Below are 24,348 nucleotides of genomic sequence, written 5' to 3' on the forward strand. Positions count from 1 at the left end.
CGGAAACTACAGTCATTCGTCGCGTGAAACGTTCGCTCTCGTCCCTCTCCGAGCAAAAAGACGACGAATCTCTGCCTCGCAGGATACAAGCTCCTTATGCTCTTCTTCGCACAGGGATTTGACGCATCCTTGATGGTTAACCAAATTCTTCTGATTCCAAAGCAGTCAGGAGTAAAAAACGTCTTTTTCATTTAATTAACTTTAAAATTAAAGAAACGTCAGTGAATTATAAAACCAGACAAGTTTATTATCTTGACAAGATGCTTTAAACTTAAAAAATACTCTTTTTCACACAACGAGGCAACATATAAACTTATAAATTAAGAACGGCGAACAAGGACTCGATCAAATGTCTGACCGTTAAATCAAGATGTACTGTACAAATTTGTATCAAGTCTTATCAGTTATCAAGCAATTGATTTAAATAATTAAACCCTCACATGAAAAGATATCTTTAAAGACGGTTTTTAAGCACTGATTTGAAAAGTTCCGTTAGAACCACAGGAGTGAGATCATTTTGGCCATATCTAGAACCTAGGTTTTTTGCAGTTTTCTATCACTGACTTTCACTGTTGTAAGACACGCTGTTGGGACTGAGGACTCGTAGGAGCGCTCTTTGAATGGAAAATTTTGCCACAAAAAGAACATGAAAATCCTGTTTCTTTTGTAATATTAAAATAAATTATTTGAATTTAAATTATAAAAGAAATAGCGCCAAAGTAAATCGATAGTTGACTCGCGGGAGGCCAGTGGATGACCGTCCCCAGTATATCATTTGTATCCTGCACGCGATATAGGTTGGGCTAATTCCACGATCCTTTGAGATGCATTAGCTTTCCTCGCGGTTTCACTAACAGTGAATGCATCCGGGTTAAATTGAACATGGTCCATTGTCTCTCGTACGATTGGCTTGGACAAATTTTGGATTCTTTCAGAGGCTATCGCTCTTAGAGTGTTCTTACTAACTGGCCATTCGGTCTCTTTACACGGTAAATATCCCTCCACTGTTTGTTTGGGCTTTGCAAGTTCGAGTACTCTCGCTGATGCCACAGTTCGCCTACTAGCTGATGACACCCGCCATGTTGGCTCCCTAATAAGCCCATCTTGGCGCGTTTTAGGTCGCGCCAGATGTTCGACCCGCGCGGAGGACACGGCTCGTTTTGCTGGTTCACTTACGATCCAAGGCACTTCGCGTTCCGGCTGGTAATGGGGATGACATCTCTTGGGATGCGCGAGTCTCATGGATCTTTCCCGCTCTTCTGCTGTCTTGGCCGCTTCGCTTACCTGCCAAACAGGAGAACTTCTTCCACAACTGAAAATATATGCTTCCCTGCAGGGAAGAAAGAACACAGTCAATGGGCAGCTGTTGAAAACTGCGAAGGAGTAAAAGCAAGTAGTAGAATTATTTTAGCATAACGGTCTTTACTAATACTTTGTGGCATGAAAAACCGTCTCGCGGGCTGTGAGGGCTTCTGCGGATCAGGTGCCTGCGTGACCAATAGATTGCGACTTTAAAAGAGGTAATGAAAATTACTAAGAGCCCGTTCCAGTCCAAACTACTTGAGGTGAATACAGGACAATCCTACGGTGCCACAAAAGAAGCTTATAAAAAACACAGACTAAAGAATGTTTTGGTTAACAAGCTAAGCAGTCCTGAAATTTCTTTCACTTCCGAAAGAACATTTCGAGTTCCAAATTACCGGGAAAACAAACCAATTAAAATGCACGTTTTATTGAGGTTACGCTGTCCTGTTTTTTAATCTCATTTGTCGTGTTTGAGTTTTGCATTGCTATTTTGTTTATACAAACTATTTCCTGAGACTTATGTCTGAATGATGACATTTTCAGTTCTGAGTTTGGATTGCAGCCATTTTCAAATATTCTCTCATTGTACAAGTGGCCCTGTTTTATTTTTTAGTCCGTCGGTTCATGTTATATCCCCGGTTTCAACCGGTTGGCAAGCAGGTTGCCATGCGAGTAGAGCATCTGCTCGCCGGGTGAACGTGTGGGCAAAAATGTGTGTTACAAATTATTTAGAAATTGAAGAAGATTTTGTTGGACTGATTCAAATGTTTGACAAAGTTGCAGAAATATATCCTGGGTCGAAAATATCAAGTCTTTATCGGGCATTAGGTTAAAGAGATGCACGATTAATGATAGAGTCGAATCGTTTGTGTACACTGAGTTTGAATGACACTTTTAAAGGCCGCATGCTTTTGGTATATTCAGAATATTAAGTCGCAACAACTAAAGAACTGTACCTTTGGAGATTGTTTTAAACTGTCAGGATAGAAGTCCTCTTCTAAACGTGTTTCCCGTGTTAGATAATATCCGAAGATAGAAAGAAAGGTTTTCTGTGCGAATACGTTACTAACAACCAGGTCATGCACTGCTTAGCAACTCGATGAACTTTCGAATCACATGTCACAGCGCGCATAATCACAAGTGTCACATGCAATGCATTTTTTAAACATAATGCTCAAGTTCAAAACAAATTCAAAGCGCTATTGTATTTCGTAAGTAACTGAAGTGACGCCTGACAGCTACTTCAGTACCAGTACAAAGTTTTGCAATGTTACGGTTTATGGTTTGGCTTTAATTGTAGCTCCTTTTGAATGGTCGCAATTACCACCTAATTTAAAGTTGGCAAAGTGCATTCAAATTGCTGAGAATCCAACCATGAAAGTAATTGTGTGCGTTGGAATTAACTCGGACTCTTAATCTTTTAACAATGAAAACCACGGACAAAACTAATTTTAGACAGTACTACTAAATCGCATCACCCTCAGTGCCAACAACATTGAATAATTCGACTCAAAAGTTTAAAGTGGAAAGTCGCTCTTAATCGATCTTTGCGTCTAACAGTAGGAGGGTTAAGCTAAATATGCTAATGAATCTCTTCGAGGTCGCTTTGTGTGGCGAGCCAGTAATATAATGAATTTAGCATTCCTAAACGTCAGAGGGAGAAAAAATGAAAAAATGCGGATGAAATGATCCACAATGAGGGCAATAATGAAGTTATCGAAATCGCGGAGATAAATGTCGTGAAAGGACTAAATCACTACCAACCGTAGACTTGCGTGACTTGAAAAAATGCGTGCTTACCTTTGTTCTTTGTGCTCTGGTGGTAACTTCTTGGGTTCCGCTAACTGACTGACCCTTGCGGAAATATTTGCTTTCAAAGCCAAAGGTTGTACATCCCATATGACAGAATCGCGACCGCAGCTGTAAACATATTCCCCCCTACGAATAGAAAGAGAATTAAGAAAATAAAATTGGATATCGTGCCCGGATATCGTGCGATAAGACGCGCGCGTGCTGGTGTGGTGCAAGTAAACGCGCGTGTCCTTCTGCTGGAGCGGGTTTCTTTGACTTCTACCTTGTGAGAGGTGTGAACGACACTTCGGCCCAAATTTATTTTCATGCAAGTCATGAGGATCGCTTTTACTTCTCCAAGAATACACGTTTTGGTTCGTACTTGGGCTATGCCTCAAATTTTATAACAGCATTTGAATCGTCCTAAACTGTTCGAAACTGTAGTGTCTATTTTACCGATAAGAAGCAAATCGTCGACTTTCTAGCGTTGTGTGTTTTCACGGTTCACCTTCAAAGTTGTTAATGTCGCTTGTTCTTGTTTATTGAATTTATTTTGTAGTAATACTGACCTGTTACAGCTGAGTGGGTGATCAAGTTGGAAATCTTTCTTCGCCGTTGCTAAGGTCATTAATCTCTCTGATGCATTTGCTGACAGTGCTGCTTTGGAAACAGGCCACATCATATCTTGATTCCCCCATACAATCGGCCTGAAACAAGAATTGCATATTTTAATAAATGTTGGCTAAACAATTGCGGCCAATCAGCACTCTAACTACGCCTTGAAATATATCGATAAAACCTTAGAAGAGAGAAAATGGAGGTACCTGACTTACGACTGAATAGCAAACTGAATAACTGAGTAACTTTATTATCCTCTAGTGAAACATTCATAGAAGAAGGTAAACAACGTGCATGTTTACTCAACGAAATTAAGGAACCTAGGAAGAGCTGAACGTATCTTTTGCCTTTCAAAGAAGAGGTCTGTCGAATCTTTTCACTTTTATAGAAAGTACCAAAAACCCTACGCTACTCAAAGTACAGACTGGAACCTAACCTACAGGCTGCCTTATTTACCACTCATAAATCATCTACCAGACTTTTGCCGTCTGATGGGCCGGATCCGATTGCAATAATCATTGCAAAATACTTGAGTCACCGACTTCATTCAGTGATTCAGACCCTAGGATTCAAATACATTACCAAAAGCTTGTCATCCACACAGCCTTAGATTCCTTTGGCTTTGCAAGTTTTACGAGGCGAGTTCTATTAAAATAAAACAGAATTAAAATTATATGACAAACAAAGACAATGAAAGGGCTTCACTTTAACAAACACGGATGAATTGAACTTACAACCAAAGCAAACAGAACTTACATGCCAGTATCCCGTGTGGCTTCTGTGAAGTTAGGGAGTTGGTGGTTAACACGAACGACTATGGAAAAGATCAAATACATTAGACCTGAAAGACTTATTCCTATAATGCGGGTCTTGAAAAACGCGTTTATCGCTGCCTGGGACACCATTCATACTCACAAGCAACTTCTGTCATGTTTACGACAACGATTACTTCAAAAGAAAACTTTAAACAGCCTGAGATACAGGTACAACAGTCAATGTGCAAGTTGAAGCTTGAAAGAATGGAAATGTGGTCTTCTACTTAAAGTTCCAACACCCGCACTTTTAACGTGTGAATTTAGTTGTGGTTATTCCAATTCTACCGGCCCGATGTGCCAGGGTATAATGATTACATTCAACAAAGCGTCCTGTTGTGTTCCCATAGAAACGCTGCCACATCATGGTGCTAATTAACGTTGTCCTGCTGTGCAGCCTTTTCTGGAATATGATTGGACAACCAGAGGCCCAGTGAGGTTTCAATATCCTAACGAGTTTGTCTTTGTTTTCTCTAAGCCAAACTAGCTAAGAGCAGTAATTGTATGTTGATCCTGGAAATTGTTATGCAAACAATCCTGCAAACACTGCTTTGTTTGAAGACTATTAGAAAACTTTTACTTCTGCACGCTAATATTCTGGCCAAGACTCCCTTTTGAGAATTTGCGTTTACAATTTCAACAGACATACAGTATATGAAAACTAGTAAACATGATAAATAGCTAATTTGGCAACAAACGCGCTTGTTATAAAATATGCAGTACAGCCCTAATATCATTCATATTAAATGCTCCAAACTTTATCTAGACTGCCAATGTGGGAAAGCAGATTATAAAAAATAGAATATCTGCGGTTAGGAAACTTTAGAAACAAGAAAGTAAAAGTGTTAATCGTAAAGGATGACATCCCTTAACAACTACTATCGCTACGTTTGTTTCATATTTCCTCCTGTTCAAGAATGGTTGTTTTTTCGAGGACTTGACGTTGTCGATCACTTTTAAATTTTATTTATTGTGTTAATCCTGGATAGAACTTTTGCGACACACAGACATGCAAATTGTGTCCGTAACGTTCAACGATTTTCATTTTCAAGGATTTACATAGGCCTGGCGGTCCTGGAGACAAGAGCAAATCTCTCACTAAACAACTTGCCTGCTGGGTCCTATCTGATTACCAAATAATAAAACGCTGGGAAACACCTTTATGAAATAAGCGCTGAAAAACCGCTTGGTTGAACCATGCCGGATTTAAATCGAACTTGGCGCACACAAAAGACCTAAGCCGCTCGGAAAAGATTCCTTCGTCTCGGTCTTGTTACATCCCCTAGATTTTACTAGTTTTCATCGTATTTGACGACTTCTGTATCGCGCTTTTAAACACAGGAACTGAGAGATTTTAGTCTGGGGTGCACAATATTGTCACATTTAGCCGAATAAACCTTTGGACACTTTGGAACCTCCATTTTCTTTTGTCCGTTATGAAGGGCACCTCTTACTGTCTAATTGTAATAGCGTCGGAATGTTACCTGCGTAATGTATAACAGTGTATTGTATACCTGTGATACAGTTGTCGGATATGCACCTATCGCGTTGCCCGCGACCGATGTTACACATTGTCTGTTAATAGAGATCACCTCATCGTGTTGGAGGACGAGAACACGAACATCGCGCCGAATCGAAGGCCCCAACGGGTAGTGAGAGGCCGAAATGTGAAGAAAAAGAAATACATTCAGTTCACAGCCAAAGCCCGACTGCACCCAGCCCCCACAGCCCGCCCCCTCGCCGAAGGGGCCATGAAAGAGAGCGAAGCACGGGAGAGAAGAGAGAAAGGAACCTTGACACGCCCTAGCGACGACAACCGGCAGCAAGGGCGAGGGAGGGCGGGCCCGGAGGGGAGAGCGCCGGGAGGGCGAGGGAGGACAGCGGCGAACAAACGACAGATGGGAGGGACAACGACAACTGACAACGACAGCACCCTCACGACGGAACAACACGACGTTTATTACAATTCACGACAGTACACACCTCTACTCTTTTATCATTTTCAGGGATAAGAACATAATTGTAACCTGTCGTCAACAGTGTGTGCCTCGTCCTCAGATGTAGTGGGTGCCCAACTGGAAGGTCGCTAAATCATTAGAAATTTCTTTTTTATTGGGCAAAGAGAACAAAAATCCGACTCGGAAGATAAAACGCTAATAGGATCTCCGATTCGGCTTTTTAGAATCCTGACAGTAAATAAGTGAAAAAAAAACTGATAACTTACTATGGGGTAGTTTGATCTTTTTCTTTTTCTTTGCCTTTTCGATTTCTTGAATAAAACAAGATTCAAGGTTAGATTTGTGGATTTAGACGTTATATGACTAGTCTATTTAATTAACCGTCAGACATAATAAACGTAGGCTTTTATTCTCCAGTTCTACTAGGTTAAGTCAAAGTTTATACGTCGGGCCTTTCATTGTCAAGGTTTGAAGAATACTTTCTTTCCTTAAAAAGTCTCTTCTTAGCAAATCATATAAAGACCATGTAAATTCGCGTTTCACTCACAACCTGAAGAAGGCTGGTGTTGACCAGTGTTTCCGCCCTTTACACGTTGTCTGATCAACCCTTGCAGTCTTTCTATTTTTCCTCCAGTAATTATTATCTGCCAAATCGATAACCGACATGACATTTGCCCAAAAAATTTCTTGTTAAAAATAAACTCTTCACGCGCGGATATGAAGGGCTCTCTTGGGGGGCATCGCGCGGGCGGCGAAGCCGCGAGTTTCGGCGAGCAAAGCAAGCCGCTAAGACGGCGGGCGAAGAGAGCCCGGCCCGCGAACGTTTCTTTTGCTCGCCGGCTTGCTTCGCTCGCCGACTTAGCGGCAACTCAGCAGCTCGCTTTGCTCGCCGAAAAACGCGCTTGGACGACGCCTCATACGCGCACTGCGTTTATCCCTCGATACCACATGCCGGTGAGGCTTGATCAGAAAAAAAAACATCTTTACTGACAGCTTATTTACTTAGCGACTTCCGTATGGTTTATATAATATATTAATCAGAACACTTGACTCACCTTTTGGTGTTGTAACCTTTACAGAAGATAAATAAGGCGATTTGGTACCAGATGCAACTGACTGGGGTCGAATTGCTGGTAACTGAAGCCGCTCAGACTCGGAATCACTCTGTTTTTCTTCATTCACAGGCGAACTCTGTTTTCCTTCATTCACAGGCGAGCTTCTCTTAGATTGCCGTTCACTGGCTTTAGATGAGGGTTTTCTTTGAGGCTCCACTCGTTTTGGTTTTTCTTCTTCTTTTTCAGGGCTGGTGGCTTGTGGGCCAACGGCAGTGTTTTCTCCATCTGTGTTGTGAATAAAAGCAACAGACAATAATTGCTGATTTGTATTAGTCACATTTGTTTTAGCTTACAAAACTTCTGTAGCATGCGACTCTAACCTCAACCAGTCCGGCGCGGAGCGAAAATGTCGTTTGATTGGCGAGACATATCAAGCGTGCCATGGCATTACTCTGTTTCGAAACTAAAGTTCTTGGTTAGTTTATCAGTTAGCTTTCTTTTATTCCGATAACAGATTACGTGATTTCTTTAACTTTAATTTTGCAACAATCAACTGCAACTGAGCCCTTTTTATTCTTAACTAGTCAGTAGTAGACGCGGGAGATTGCAAAGTTACTTCAGTCTTGTGTAAACTTTAACTTTCTTTAAAATGTGGAATTCGCCGGCATCTAATTCGTAAATCCGTCAATTGTCTGCAGTAAACTCTAAACTAATTTTTTATTATTGTTGGTATATAAAATTTAAAAAAATAGGAATAAGCGTTTTCTCGCCAAGTCGAGTATTTTGTTAAAAAATACTACTGAAAGTTGTCAAAGAAGCACAAATTAAATACCTTTCGATTTTATGTTCTTATTTGAAGAAAATGCTATCGTTTTCATTGTAATAGCCGTCAACTTTGCACCGAGCGTCACTTAGAATCCTCTTAAAACTCAAGTTTTGTAAGTTAGGGACCCAAACTTTCAGTAAACACCGTTGCTAGCAAGGCTTACCACCTGTCTACCACACATGTTCTAAGCATGGCTTCACGAGTGGACTGAAGTCAACATATCCTTGTGTAGGTCTACGGGTGGCTTATTCTGAACTCAAGCATTTCTCGGCAATTGACGTTCATGCTGACTCTACACACTGCTTCCATCAGTGTTTCCATGGAAACGTGTTTATCACTAAATTCTACAAGAGCAATCTTTCAGTTCTCTTGTATTTTTGACATAGTTTCTTGAGCACGGAACCGATTTCTTGGTGTTTGAGCATTTAAACCCGCAGAGAAAATTTTATTTTAGCCATAGTCCCGTTCGTGCGAGTTGTATACGAGGATAATGCGAGAGTACAAGTATGAAATAACGTCTATCTAGGCTAGCCGCTACAAAGTGGAAATGTCATTGAAGCATCGTACTGTTATATGTGTCGGATAAAAACCTTCCCTAGTTGTGCATAACGAAGGAAAAAGGCACGTTAGAAGTATTTCATATGATCGTGGGTATACTCCTTTTTGCTCCAATCAAGCTGGACAGTGTAACAAAGCTTCTCGCAGCGCTATTTCATGGTAACAGAGTAACATCTGAGAGAAGACTGATCCCTTTATTTTAAATACCATCCTTTTATTTTTCACACGCCGCCTGAAGTAAGCATAAACCCTTCGCTGATGGTTTTTAGAAGTGATAGGAAAATAAAATCGATCGGAAGAAAATTATTGCTGCTTGTAGAATTGAATCTCTGCCTTGCGGGAAGATAAAGCTAAACTTTAAAATACTTCAGTCGGGAATACAAATAATGAATTGCGGTTAACCTACCATTGTTATTTTCGACATCCTCCACTTTCATTTCGTCTTTTGAAGCATTCTCTCGTTCGTCCATAACAAACGGGTTTATTCGTATTTTCCAGCCTTTAACTGGCCGAGAAATATAAGCGTCGCACTCAGTGTTGAAATTGTATAAACTCTCGAGGCATCCTAGAGACCACTAAACGCTGACCAATAAATATTTGATGAGTGATTTTTCGCGCTTGTATGCCTATTGGTGAACTAGCGCTATACTCCCAAATGTTTTGGCTGTTGAACTTGTTGTTTTCCGACTTTTAATCAGTAAGTTTTACCACTTTCTTTCAAGGGAAATGCTTCAATCGCCTTCACTTCTCACTTTTAATGAAAATGACTTTATTTTCATTAATAATGCACCATTACAACAAAAAGTCTCTAAATTCTCAGCTCTGGTCTAGATATAAAAACTGTATACGAGCCTATGCAGAATAAATTGTCAAAGTAATTTATGGCAATACTGTTTGAAAATAAAGTGTTTTCTTTTTTAAAATGCCAGATGTACCACACACAAAATTTGTCGTAGAAGTTGTTTCGCGTGAAATTCGTTACCAAGGAGAAAACAAATGTTAATTCATGCATGTTAAATTTTTAATACCCTTTAACGGCTTTAATATTTGATAACATTGGAGAAGTTCTCCTAATTAGCAGCTTAACCAATTCATTTCACAGTACTTCAGGCAACAAATTAGCATTATAGGGTGGATCTTTACAACTACCTTATCGATATTATAGCGGGCGCTGAAATACCGCTATAAGTTGAGAGGAGTATATATTTAATATATCTACCTAAAAATAAATTTAGTACTTATCTTTACCTGTACTTGAGAGACTCGATCTGGAGCTGGTTCGCGCCGACTTAACACTTGAGGCTGCTAAGCTCAGATAACTGCTGTACTCAGTTATAACCGATCGCAGGCTCGGGCTGCGCTGAAGGATCAAGCTGATAGGCGTTCCGGGTGCGAGGAGAGATGCTCTACTAGGGCCGCTTTGGTAACCGGCATATGTCCTGAGTGGCTGCAGTCTGTCTTTCCTTGACGCTAAACTCGCCTTGCTAGATGCACTAGAGGAAGCGGGTTTTCCACTTTGGCTTGTTCGACTCGATTTCAAAGATGACAGAGACAATGCGCTTGTCAGAGAAGAGCCACGGTCATTTACATTTTTGTTACGTTTATGCACATTGGAAAGCGCGCTTGACGCAGAACTAAGAGATGTTTCATTTCTCTGCCTCTGTGGGCGTTCCTTTAGTTTGCGAACTCGTTTTCGTCGATTCGTAAAGTCCTTTTCATCATCGATGTCCGTTTCTCCCTGCCTTATCTCTCCTCTATTGTTGGACGTGTTTGCGGGCTTTACGATTTTCTTCCTAAACCCAGACCTGCTTGCTGATCTGTTTACTCCTCTTTCCAACTGAAAATAGGATATAACAGCTTGCTTGTTAAGGTCTGGAAGTGATTTTACACGCGGTGTGGTCGGGCGTTTTATTATTGAACGAGTGCTCAATCGAGAAGCTATTTGACTGCGACTCACAGGTCGTGCTCGTGAGAGCCCGGGATCTAATGCGAGTGTCACGTGACGCTTGCCAGATTTGCACAAATCGGGAACAGATTTGTTTGAGGTATTTTTACTAATTACTGGCAAATGTGGCACCTGAGAACGAGAGTGGGGTCCCAGCCTGGGAGTCTTTGCTCGAGTGTTCTGGCCAGTTGTCTCCTTTTTTGCAGGTTTCCTAAACTTGTGATTGGCCGCAGGCCCTTCGCTGATACTGTACCCTGCCGCACTGTAATGACTCCATCGTGACCAGTTTCTTGTAAAAACATAAGATCCTTTGCTTTGCGCACTTGTAGTACCTTTTTCGCGCATGCTCATCGCACTTGCAAGTGATCGGTGACTTGGTCCAAAAGACAACTCAGATTCACTCACATCACCACCAAGCTTCTCGCGCTCTTTTTCTTTCTTTGCAGCCATTTTCTTCATGCGAAACTGATTCATATTCAAAATATAAGAAGGTGCCGAGCTTACATTGGACATTGCACTTCCTTTTCTCGCCGTCCTTGTTGTTTTAATGGTGTTTATGGACTCTGGCCTCTTAACTGAAGCAACTGTAGGAATGCTGCTGACGCTCGCGTTTACACTGCTTGTGTAATGCGTTCTTACTGTTGCAGGAGTTTCAGCCAGTGCTCGTTTAAGAGCCGTTTCCGTTTCTTCATCGTCATCGTCGCTTTCTTCGTTACTTTCAGTGTCACTCTCTTCGTCGCTTTCATCATCCTCATCATCGTCATCATCATCATCATCATCATCATCATCATCATCATCATCATCACTTTCTTCTTCTTCCTCTTTCTCGGAGTCAAGCCCTTCTTTTCCCTTTTCGCTGTCACTGTCGTAGTTAATACGATCACTTTCCTCCTCGTAATCAATTTTCACAACGTGCGGAGTAGCATGTGAGCTTTCGTTTCGACTTTGCCCTTCGGGATTTCTTCGAAAAGCTTCGCGTTCTGGTCGGTCAAGTGAGTAAGAATTTTTTCTGTGAGTTTGTAAATGATTATTGGAATTGAGCACCTTTTTGGCATCCACGTGTTTAGAGTTCTCGTTGAGGCTTTCTTTGAATGCACTCAATTGTGAACCGTAAGAGTGAATTCCAGAGCTTCTGCCATCTGCTTCTGTTCTCTCACGGTTTATGCTTCTCTGTAAGGAATGCCTTTTCTTGCTTTGCTGTTGTTGTTCTTTTTCAAATTTCTTCAAGTTTTCACTTGTAAGCGAGAAAGCTTTCACAGTTGTCATGTTGTTTGGTTTCAGTTTACTAAGTCATTTGGGCTATTCTTTCTCCAAAGCACCTGTCGCTGTGGAACCTAAAAGAAAAAGTAATAATAAACTAACATTGAAACATTTAACATGCACTATTGCTTTGAAAAATATTATCAAAAACATTTGAATCTTATTGTTAAAAAACACAAGCCTTTATTCCTTTTTATATTGAGAATCGCTTTTGGTAATCAAAAACAGTTTCATCTTTACTGATAACAGCGCCATCTTCCTTTGTTTGGCAAACACATTGTAAATTACAGATTTAGCTTGGGAATATAACATCGAATACGAACAGGGATTTGAAATTTTCTCGATATTTACACTCCCGAATTGTAAAGTAATTAACACAAAATTTTTGTTTAGTGCGTTTGCAAAGTAGTAACCTTCCAAAAAAACCTGGAACTCTAACCCAAACATTCCAATATCTGCTCAGAATAAATTAAATCTTCACTTGAATATCGACATCATACTGTGTTTTGTGGTATTATTTACTCTGTCCAACCTGACTTATTTAATTCATTTGTTAGTTTAATTGTATTTCGAGGATGCTGTGTTTGACAAAATTGGGTATTCGTATAAACACGTTCAGTAATTTGAGTGCCGTGTTTACTGGTTAAATCGTCTACAGAGCAAGATTGCATCGCACTGTACAAGAATGATATTTCCGGGTAGAATTTTAAAGTAAAGAGACCGCTCTATACTATAAATACGGAGGTATTTCACTGCAGTTTGGACTTCAAATGATCCTTGTTGTGTCAATTGTCTATCATATACTGTCAGAATTTGTTACATATTTTATTTTATAATCGGGCAAATTTTAATTGATCAACCATAATTTTTTCTTTAAATTCCCGAGGCAGGTCTAAAGTGCTCTATTTTAATAACACACGAATGTGACGCGCGAGGATGGCAGCAGCGCACGATTGACCTTGCATTACAACCTGTGGAAACCGGCAACAACAGTTAGAAGCTCCGCGTGTTGTTAAGATATTTTCTCCTTGTAATGAAGTTGTCATACTTAACGATAATTTGAAGAGAAACAAATCGAAACAAAGTATTTTTCTGGACTTGTGGGAAAATGTTATGATTATCCAGCTGGATTGTAGAAATGAATACAAAAAAATCATATGTTTGCACTGCGGGTGAAAGATTTAATACATGAAAGACCAACGCAGTTATATGCGGAGCTTCAGCTTTGAAAAGAAAGCCTGGAATAAGGCAGGCTGTGGAGTTCTGGATAGTCATTTCCTAAAATTTTGACAAAAAACTATTAATATATGAAAATAGAGCCAGACGAAAGCGTCTCACAAACGTTTCAGAACAGAAGATACCAAATAGTCTGACAATCCTTTAGGACTGATGAACTGTTTTGACACAAATGTTTGCTGACCGTAATATCTAGTGCCACCAATATAACTACAGTCGAACCCCTATTAAGCGGCCACCCATTAAGCGGCCACCCATTAAGCGGCCGACCCCTATTAAGCGGTCAGTTACTAAAGTCCCGAAAATATTGTCAGTATAATATTTACTGTAAATATAACCCCTTTTAAGCGGCCACCCCTATTAAGCGGCCGCGGCCACCTTTTTGCCGTCCCGATGAGCGTTCTTCTATTGTTTTTACCTCTATTTAGCGGCCAATAAGAATGTCATAAAGGTACGATATTTAAATTTATTTCCAACAAGCTCAGACCGTGACGGCCGATAAAATCATTCAAACACAGGTTTATTGTCGTCTTCCTGTGATTCCGCTATTCCTTTTCACCTTATTTTGTATTGAAATAATGTCACCTTTTAAAAAGACCTTATGCTAATTTCTGACAAACCCCTATTAAGCGGCGAACCTCTATTAAGCGGCCAGTTGCCATTTCCCCGAGGGTGGCCGCTTAATAGGAATTCAACTGTAAGTATTTTATACTGACTGTAAGTTGTTCACTTTTTTTGACTTTTAAATTTAGAAAAGACAGAACCGGCGGAAGACGAAGGATGATGTGTTTTTATAACGGTTCAAAGACCTACCAAAAGCTACCAACTCTTCTTCCAGATAATCCGGTGTCTGACAAACTCTAAGGGTCCAAGGGGCCATGCAATTGATGCAAATGCATATATTTTTAGCCTATGTTCATTGTTGGTAGACTTCGGGAGATTTTGAATGTTAATTTTTTGAATCGATTTTGTTATGGTTCGATCGGTGAAGCAGTTTATTGGTCGTCCGTATTCTGTGGCCGGACTTGGCGCTAAAATCGCGATCACCTGGGAATCTCCTGGATTTGGATTTGATTATTAGGTTGGCAACAACAGAAAGTAATACATTTTATCATGACTGTTTGGTTATTGTGAAACATCTCAGACGGATCGATCAAAATCGTGTAAAGTGCTTCAATACATTATTACGATTGCATCAGAACTCTTATGCAAAACACCAGTTTTGGTCGTTTTTGGTGTTTATGCCCCACAATGTTTTCAATATTTCTTGGAAAGGTGTCATTAGCGGTTAGAATTGTGCAATATCTGTTACAAGAACTGGTACAAGTCAAGTAATATCTCAAATAAAGAAATATATTTCCAGTAGACTGCGCTTGTTTCAAAAGGATGAAATTCGCTCTTTCGGAGCTCAGTCTTCCAGTTGCCATTCAGGAATATTCCAATTGATAATACTTCTATACATAATGTTCGCCGGTATTCAATCCTTCAACAAAGATACTTTAAAGTTCCGCAAGTTACAAACCTCTAAAGAAGCGATAAAAATTAACGGTCGTTACTTAATAATCCTGGAAGTAGTTAGCCCTTAAAGTAAAGACCCTTCGACATTTGTCACGGACCTCAGATATAGTTCGATTCTTAGAAAATAGCAGTTGGGAAAACAGATACGAAGGACACATCGATTAATATGCCCTCATGTTTATTTATTTTAAGAGCCTCTTTACTTTTGGGCTCTAAATTACTTTATTTTTCTATAAACAAAACTGGTTATATTTTCGCCGACATTTTAAATCCGAAAGCAACGAAGGTATTTAAAAATGACTTTTTTTTATTTCAGAGGCTTAAAATCGTATTTCACAATTCTAACGAAACTATGCCAATTCACATTTTGTCGCCTAACGTTATTAATTCATAAAACAAAATATTCTACCAAACATGTCTTTGAAGTTTGGTGGCATTGACTTAATTCCGATAAAGATTCTTCAGGATTCTTGCCGTGTATAAAATAAATAAATTATGATGTAAGCCTGTAACAACTACAAGTCTACTAGCTTAGTAGTAAAAAGAATGGATGTATATCCTGAATAGGGCTTGACATGTTTAGGTTGTCGAATTAGAACAGAGCAAAAAATATGAGTTTATAGTTTAAAACTTTGTTGTAACTTCAGTGTGCTAAAATAGTTGATGAGTGACTGAAACAAGCTTGACATCATGCATCCTTTCCATTACCTGCTGATAAAACGTCAATTTTTGTTCCACTCCATTTAATAAATACGAATTCTAAAGGCGACACATTGCGAACGTTTCAAATAATATTTGCAGATGAGAAGCAAATAAAACAATCTACTCACCGTCAGCATAAGCTGAGGGGGGAATGTAACTTCCACTCACGTTCCAAGTAAGGACGACTTTTTGTAGGCCGCTAAAACATCTCAGTAAAGCTGGTAACCATGGTGCAAGCGAAACTATCATAAACTTCATTAACGCTAAGATGTTTGTACATATGTAAATTACGCAGCTTGATGGAAGCAGTGCCAGTTGATTGATTGGTCAATGTGTAGGTTTGGCAGGTGCAAGAGAATAGCTCATAATTTAAAAGCCTACAGTATTAACATTAAAGACATGATGACAGGATGAAGCGGGTGGATTCTGAGCTGGTGTCACTTCGTCTTTCAAAGCGTTCTTTGAAGTGTTTTTTTTTAAAAAACAAACATGATTTTTACATTTATTTCTGTGGAACTCCTTAAGGTTGCAAGTAGTAAAAAATGAATAGTTCTGGTTTTGATTGGTTTCTAAATTAAGTCACGTACTTTGTGGAGGCTACAAGCACACGTCAATTGCATTTAGATCAGTTCTGTTTGCGTATATAATTATCATAAATAATTTGCTTGATTCTGGAAAACATGCAAGAAATTATTCATATATTATCAAGTTATTCCTACTGATTAGCTACACTGGAGAGATACTTTCGTGACAAGTATATATTATTTCAGGGATGTTTCGATATCAGAGAAGGAGGATCGAAGATAGATATGCCCCCATTGTTTTAGGCACGTGCTTCAAAATACACACGATCCTAACCAGCGGCACACTTGTGTTTGTTATCCTCAGCTCTTCACGAAGCATGAAAAGATGGGCAATAAAAAAATCATTCACTTTATACATAACAAGTAACTTAGACTGTGCGTTTCTTAGTTAAGATGGCGAGAGAATAAAGTCACGTGTTTTCTCTCGCTTGAGTCGATTTGAGGACCGAGAAGAGGACGACTAGGGTAGGAATAGGCCAATAGGGCCCGGGGCAGGTGGTGTGCGGCCTATGACCGCACTGCATGCTGGTATTTGTGTCGTTTGGAGCTCATTTACTCGTGACCGCCATCGCGTGAGGATGTCTTGCGAATGACCACAATTTGTTCAAAATATCGCTGATTCTGCGAGTCTTTCGATTGAAACATGCTTCCGATATGTTACTGATCTAAGGAATTAGCGTTTTAATCGGAACTGACCGTTTGGATTCGAAAACCATTGGTTTTGGACGTCTGAATGTGGTATCTACGACTGCTGCTCATCGACCATTCCCGGACCATTTTGCAAGCCAAGGTAAGAAAAAATTATAAATGTACGCAACACTATTACACTGTAGCTTTCCTGACCACTGGAAACAAAAAGAATCAAACGTATTTTTCTTATCCGTAAAATCATCAGTGATAAAGTAAAACTGGTCGCTGTGCTGCATATTGTAATGGTTTAATACACACAGTTGTCTGTGCATCTAATAGTGTGTGCTCTTAAAAAATTAGTTTTGTTTGGAGTTTTGCCACTAAGATGAAGATAGAAACTAAGTGGACTAAAAAAAAACTAAAAGAAAGATTATTTCCTTGGCAGAGATATAAATCAGTGGAAGCTCTACATATAGTCTCTCATAGCCAGAAAATGCATCAGCACACTCCATTCATGCATCATATGTTATGTAGCATAATTTGGTGTACAAACTAGTAGACCAAGGAAAATGATTCTGTGGCGATAATGCATATGGTCGTCAGTTATTGACAAGGTCTTTCTCTTTTGATTAAATTTATTGGGAGACTAGGTGCTATAATAAATGAAAGTCTTATATAAGTAGACCAAGGAAAATTATAAGAAAAATTTAAGCAGCAGTACAAGTAGTTGTCTACATGCTAAGATGGCTGAAGGTCTTTGTTCATCGACTAATTACAGCTAATGATTAGATCTTTCACCTTATTTGTTAAACAGCTGGCCCTGGTTGTTCAAAGGATGTATAATCTCAGCACTTTTATCTGCTGGATAGTGATTTATCTTGTGGATAGCATTATCCACCCATTGAACAGGTGTCTGATATTTGCAGAATGCAGAATGCAGACTAAGAAAATAATTTATATTGTGTTACCTTTACCAAAGTGCTATTTAGGCTAACCAGAGTGAAAAGTAGGCTATCCGGAGTGTGTAGTAGGCTAACCCGAGTGAAAAGTTTACTCCAGTTAGCCTACTACGCACTCTGGTTAGCCTACTATACACTCTGGTTAGTTTTCAATAATAGTAAAGGAGACACAATATATTCTGCAAATGTCAGACACCGCCTTTGAACAACAGGGCCCTGGTTGCTCAATGTTAGCTCAAGCAAACTGTTGTGAAAGGCCCTCACCTTATAAATTGATGCTACCATAAGAGTATCTTTGCTCTTAAAATGTGAGATTGTGTGCAAATAGATGCATTGTGTTAGGGGCCTTTACATAGTTTACTTTCCTTTATAATCACTACTGCACTGATTTCATAACTGCTATAATTTTGTACTGAATAAAGTTATCCACTTTTCTATTTTCAGAAATATAAAAAAGAAAATGTCAAATGATGAGGCTTGCAGAAGATAACTTGGGAGGCAGTAGTTCCTCTTTATCATTTTTTAGATAACAAAGTTTGAGCACAAGGATGTGGCCAGCAAAGGTGGACTGACCAGTAAAACATTTTTAGTGGCACACTGTGTGGCAAGCAGCCACAAATAAATGAAATCACTAGCTGTAAAAGGTTGTTGAAAATAAAACATGCAAAGAAACATGCAACTTTGTGTCATTTACATGTATTTAATTCTTGCAGACCTGAGATCCTTGATCTGTTGCTCAAAGCTTGATAGAATAATTTGATTAGATAATTTTGGAAAGCCATTTTAACAGTGATGAATAAAACCCATTTTGATCCTCATTAAATTTCAGAACAATTTAATGAGAGGGGTCTGAAGGAGTAAAATGGAAAGTGAGATTTAAAAATTTTCACTGGGAAAAACTGATTTGGGTCCCTGGTACTGGGAAGCACAAATAAACAAATATCAATAGAACTGGGATTTGGAAAATAAGAAAACAATACACTGAGAAATGGGATTTTATACCCCCCCCCCCTTTTCAGAAACCTCTATTAAACTTCCCATTTTTTTATGAACCACAATTCAAGTCCTAGTGAAAACAAACATGGAATACCACAATTTAATATACCTTCAGTGTACAATCAAAACACTGATTTTCAAGCAGATGACATTAGTAAAACATTTTCAATATCTCAAGAGGTATCATTTGACCAGAATAAAACCAAGCTGACTGACATAAATGTAAGACAAGAAAGCAGTTTCTTAGAATGATTTTCTTTAGCCGGTGAAACATTTTAACATTTAGTCTATCAACTAACAGGAAAAGACTGAAAAAGAAACCTAGCGATTATTTATTTATAAACAAATTTATATGGCGAAAACACAGGACAGTCTTTAACAAGACCTGAAATTGATTATAACACATTTAAATCAAAGCAGGCTTTGTTTTTGCCGTGTGGTGACGTGACATCACCGTCTTTTAACGAATAAACAAAAGCTGTACACATCGTCTCAAAGCAAAAATATTGTCAACTTCTAATGCAGTTTGTGTTAAAAGTAGAGGGGTGCGCTGGGGTGCGATCCACTCAATTAGTCGGTCTACTCTTCAGGAATATCTTGGTAATCGTTTTGGAAAAGTGGGCGCCAGGAATAGTTGAAGAGAGCCATCAGAGTGGAGTGTACTTTGCAGACGTTCGGTCAAACGAAATTACGTGCTATTACTCTTATAACATGATACGATACCACAAACGGTGTTTACAATCATTAGCGTCTTCTGGAGATGTAGGAAGGATTTTACTTTCCATTGAATTCCTTTGTGGCACGATAAGCTTTGTAACAGCGACAAAAAATGACTTCAATTTTCGTCTTCGAACGTCGCCTCACGATGTGAAAGACCGCCATCTTAAAAATGTGTAACAATAATGCACCGCGATCGTAGGCCGCACACCACCTGGGCCCGGGGGGGGGGGGGGGAACTTCCTCACATAAACTTTCTTGGTATATGTATGTGCATCGCCAAAGGGTGTGTTTTTTGAGCTGATTTGGTCTGAAATAGGATATGGATTGTGCACTCTGCAGCAATTAGGTATATAAATGTTTTTGGAAGAAACTATTTTTTATGATTGTTATTATTTACCCCTTAAATAAAGGGCGATTTAAAAACTTCGATGATTTGTATCCTAGTTAAACAGTAAATGTTTACATAAACCAAAGCAGTTCTTGAGTAGGGTCTGGTCTGATATGAGTAGGGAAAATGTATTTTTTGGTCAGAAATAGGGTAAAATGGGGTCCGGAATTTTCGGAGAGTACCCCCGGAATAGAGTCAAATTGAAGGAAATTATACACGCTATATAGACAAGTCTTTTATGATGTCTATTTAATCATTAACGTACAGTTCTAATTTAAGACTCCATTAAGATCATCCAAATTTCCTTCATAGTCCGGGAGCTAGGAGCACAGAAATGATGTTTTGCACTTCCAGAGTACTGAAAAGGTTTGAACACGGATTTCAATAGTTTAAAACCTCCTCTTTTACGCTAGGTAGTTTGTGTTTTTACATTGTGGTATAAGTTTTGAGTCATAGCTATGTTTTTGTCAGTCGGTACAGGTCAAACAGAGCGTAACATGAGAACGAGGCTGTAATTGCCACCTCAAATTGAGGGTATTGCAGTCTGAAATGTTGTCAGGTTCATGTTCCACTCTCAATTGCACCTTCTGCTTTTTGACTTGCATATCGTAGCACTTTTTCAGACCTTCTTGATATCGCATTTCCCAATTAGAGCCAACAATTGGAAAATATTTCACCGTTTGTTGTGTTTCGGTTTGTTCGTGCCCATCTGTTTCCTCTTCATCTTGTTGAGAGTATTCATTGTTGTCATCGCTTTCTTCAGAGTCTTCGCCAACCAACAGCTCTTCGAGCAGGGGAATCACTGCATCTGCTTCTTGATCTTGACGAGGCTGATCAAAGTCGACCATGCAAAGCTGACAATCGTAAACAAAACAATTGCACTGGCCCGGTGTTTTAAGGTCTACAGGCGGCAAAGTGTCGTAGCGTTCTTCGTCATTTGTAATTTCTCTTGGACGAATCACTGCTGCTGCTGGAGCTGGGACGATATAAAAATCCCAAATAAGAGCACATTCGTAGTTTGGGCTGTCTTGCTCTCTCGGATCTGTGAGCTGGATAAAAAAAAATACAAAGCTTTAGAATAACAAAGCTTCGGCATGAATTACCTTCGCTACATCGAAAATTGCACATCGAAATGCAAAAAAATAAAGTAGATTTCGGTACCATTTCCACCGAAGCAACAGCTATATTTCTAAAGTATACTTTCAACTTACCTTCAAGTTGCAACTAGTTCGCAGAGAAATTAAGACAGGGCTGCGTGCGTTGTTGAAAACGTCTTCCATTCGAACGCGGCCATTGTTTAAAGGAACCATTGAGATCCTTCTTTCTGCCATTTTATCAACGAAACTTACGTGCACTTGACGGCAAACAAGGTCAACACAAGGCAAACCAAGTGGGCAGACAGGGAAATCTTCTTTAGAAATGCAGTAGACATACAAAAGCGGCGTATTTTGAAATACAGTCGCGCATTCGCCAAGCACCTCCACAAAGGACGCCATTTTGATGTTACTGGATCGACTCTCTGAGCATAATGATGACGTCACGAAAATTTCGATAATATACTTTCAATCGCAATGCATTGTGGGTAAAGTGTCACCCTTCCTCTGATAGAAACTTATTCAACCTTGTCCCCAGGGCCTTCTCGGCGACGAGTTTTCCGCAAAAACACCGAGCCGCCATTTTGAAAACTCGTCGCCGAGAAGGCCCTGGGGACGAGGTTAAAACTTATTCAAATATTAAGAAAATAAATGTTATGAAAAATAACCGACTGATATATGAAAGTCGATTTTATGGAAAGCACCACTGCTCACGCAAAGAAATCTCGTGATATTTGTCTTCGTTTTGTGTGACGTGTCACAGCATCTTCATTCATTTTTACATAGGAACAGAAACGTTTCGCTCATGATCATCTGCAAACCGTTTGCTCTTCCAATTTGCTCTTTCCACACTAAAGAAAGGCTATATTTTTAAAATTTATAACTTGCTGCAATAAAAAGCTTGCCCAATGCCGCTTAAGTAAAGCCTTTTAGTTGGAGCCTCGCTTTCGTGTTAGTAGAAAAAGAAACCGTGATAATAAACTTGGTGAAGAGGAAGCAATTTGCCCTCCAGAAAACTGATATAGTCATTTTAATTCTGTTTCGGCATTCGTGGTCCCCTGTACACTGCAGCATTTTTTCTTACTTTTATATCCATGCCCAACAGGTTTTGGCAAGTCTTTAGCAGCTAGCATATCTTTAATCGAAAGTCTGAATGACATTGGCTTCAAGTACATACTGTAATGGGGTAGAGGCATGTTAAATCAATACTTCCAATATGACCAGCAAAACCAGATTCTTTTATACTTGGTTGGCGGTATGGCCTGCTTTAAGCCTATAATCGTCCGAAGTAATAACATTTAGTAGTGCCTCAAAGCTAAGCACTTCAACAGTGTTACCTCTCGCTTAAAGAATTTAAATAATGTGGGGTAGAAGGAAAATGCATTGAGACATGTATTGAGGATCGCTATTAATATATACCCCATGAACATCACTTCCTTGAAATATTTTAAAACCGAGAAACAGGACTAATCTCATGTCTTCCAAATTCGATTCCAGGAGCAATACTGCATGAAGGAGGAACTGAAAAAAAGAACCCTGTTATTGCTACTAGTGTAGAAATAAAGGGCTTGCCGTTTCTATCAAAAAGAGAAAGCCCAAAATTGGTGAGACCCTACATTAGATTCAGACCACGGGGAAGCCGTCAGTAGGGTTCTATTACACGCCAAAAGTGATGTAAAAGATGATGTGAGAGCTTTCATTTAATTGTCAGATACTGAATGGGTGATATACCCGTATTCAGTGTTTACAATGCAACGGATCTGGTTGCCAAGAGCTGCGGCTACGGACATGGTTCAAAGATCAACAAAGTATACTCAAGTACACAAAATCTTTTCATCAAGGCTTGGAAAACAGCTGTGTAAAGTAATTCCGGCTTTCACTCATTCCTAGGATGCGATTTTGCAAACTTTCTTGTTAATATTGGAAAGCAAAATACTTAGAAAGTCTTACGTATAAACACAAGATATCAAGAAAGCTTAGGATGGCTAGAGAAAGCAGCAGGGTAGACCAGAGAATGGAGTTTTCTGGAACAGCAAATAAACAAAAAGCTTCTGCCTGAATCTCTGATTAAACGATGAATAAAGGGCTTTGTGTCTATCGAGGACTACAGGCAATGACTCAAAGCAAGAGAAAATGACTCAAAGTTTAGACTCCCTGTGACATTTAAGGCGGTCGCTTACGGATGGCTCGACTGTTTCTTAAAGCTGCACTTTAAGAAACTTGCAAGTGCAGCTTGGGTGGTACAGTCGATTCCCGATAACTCGAATCGAACCTCGCGCTAACTCGAACCAAAAGCGATTTCCCCTGGATTTCCGTAAAACATTTACTGTAATTTTACCCTCGGTAACTCGAACCCTAGCTAACTCGTTTCTCCCGCTAACTCGAACCAATTTTCGTTTCCCTTCAGGCCATTTTCTATACAATTTTACACTCGATAACTCGAACCATGAAAAAGAAAACACAAAAAGTGTACTGTAGTCCAAAACATTAAATTTATTTTTGAGTAGACGTGTGAACGTTTCTTTCTTTTCTTTTACATTACACAAAACGTGTCAGTTCAGTTCAGGTTCCACTAAAGTTCTTGAACTTCTTCATGCACTTTACCTTTGTAATACTTTGCAACATTACGTTATGTTCCAATTTATACAGTACTAGTAATTCAGAGACATTGTTTTATTTCACCCAACCTCCCTATTCTGTATGATCTGTAGTTAAGATTGATGTTGATTAAAATGTACACTGCATTAAAAGAAAAACATTGGACACCGTTTTGTCCTTATTTCCGGTGATTTCTTCTTAACTCTCGATAACTCGGATTCCCGATAACTCGAACCATTTTCAATTTCCCTTGAAGGTTCGAGTTATCGGGAGTCGACTGTAGTAGGGCTGCACTACCTTCTTGTAAACAGACCAAGATTCCGGATGGGTTCGACAACTGGCCTCTTGTCCAACTACATGTTATAGCGGAGCTCCCAGCGGCCCGAAGGGCCGCAGAGCAGAGCCCCATACCCATAGAAAACTAACAGACCCATGCTTTTGGTTTTTCATGGTCATCATGAGTTTCATGACTAGCGGCATGGCTCGCGGGCGCGTGCGACGAAGTTGCCCCAACATGGCGGAACATGGCGGCCGGCGTCCATACTCCATCGATACTCCAGAAATCGGCTTAAGGTTATAGTTGACGCCAGCTCAAGCTTACATCTTTGATATTATCCATGTCATGGTCAATTGACAGCTGTCAAAACAAGGTATCCGCTGACCAGTATCACATTACCATATTGCGGGCTCACATATAGAACTCATCGAGATCGAATATATGTATTTTGAAGTTACATTGGTTTACATTGGATCGCGGGCGCAAGTGCTATATTTTTTCTGTTATTGGTCAGTAAA

General features: G+C 39.6%; 1 protein-coding gene and 1 long non-coding RNA gene across 2 annotated transcripts; one reads left to right on the forward strand and one right to left on the reverse strand.

The window, feature by feature from the left end:
• Window positions 1–172: 172 nt before the first annotated feature.
• On the reverse strand, window positions 173–15,827 carry LOC144638713 (uncharacterized). Its single transcript, XM_078497941.1, has 9 exons — window positions 15,713–15,827; window positions 10,172–12,202; window positions 7,540–7,824; window positions 6,751–6,795; window positions 4,471–4,528; window positions 4,297–4,359; window positions 3,666–3,803; window positions 3,106–3,243; window positions 173–1,330 (listed from the first exon to the last, which is right to left on the reverse strand). Exons 2-9 carry the CDS (start codon window positions 12,132–12,134, stop codon window positions 772–774), a joined length of 3,249 nt encoding a protein of 1,082 aa, XP_078354067.1. The 5' UTR covers window positions 12,135–12,202; window positions 15,713–15,827; the 3' UTR covers window positions 173–771.
• A 1,008-nt stretch (window positions 15,828–16,835) lies between these two features.
• Window positions 16,836–18,436, forward strand: LOC144639860 (uncharacterized). Its single transcript, XR_013568234.1, has 2 exons — window positions 16,836–16,958; window positions 18,202–18,436. It is a non-coding gene; the product is annotated as an uncharacterized LOC144639860 (long non-coding RNA).
• The last annotated feature ends 5,912 nt before the right edge of the window (window positions 18,437–24,348 follow it).

This window comes from Oculina patagonica, chromosome 2 (assembly GCF_052425735.1).
Source record: "Oculina patagonica isolate OP01 chromosome 2, crgOcupat, whole genome shotgun sequence".
NCBI lineage: Eukaryota > Metazoa > Cnidaria > Anthozoa > Scleractinia > Oculinidae > Oculina > Oculina patagonica.

Bases quoted from the DNA above. Each gene is read 5' to 3' on its own strand.
- LOC144638713 (XM_078497941.1), bottom strand. From the start codon at position 12,134: ATGACAACTGTGAAAGCTTTCTCGCTTACAAGTGAAAACTTGAAGAAA. The intron at 6,796-7,539 runs GTGAGTCAAGTG...GTTTTATTCAAG, and splicing joins AAAGGTTACAACACCAAAAG to AAATCGAAAAGGCAAAGAAA. The intron at 4,360-4,470 runs GTAAGTTCTGTT...TTATTTTAATAG, and splicing joins GCCACACGGGATACTGGCAT to AACTCGCCTCGTAAAACTTG.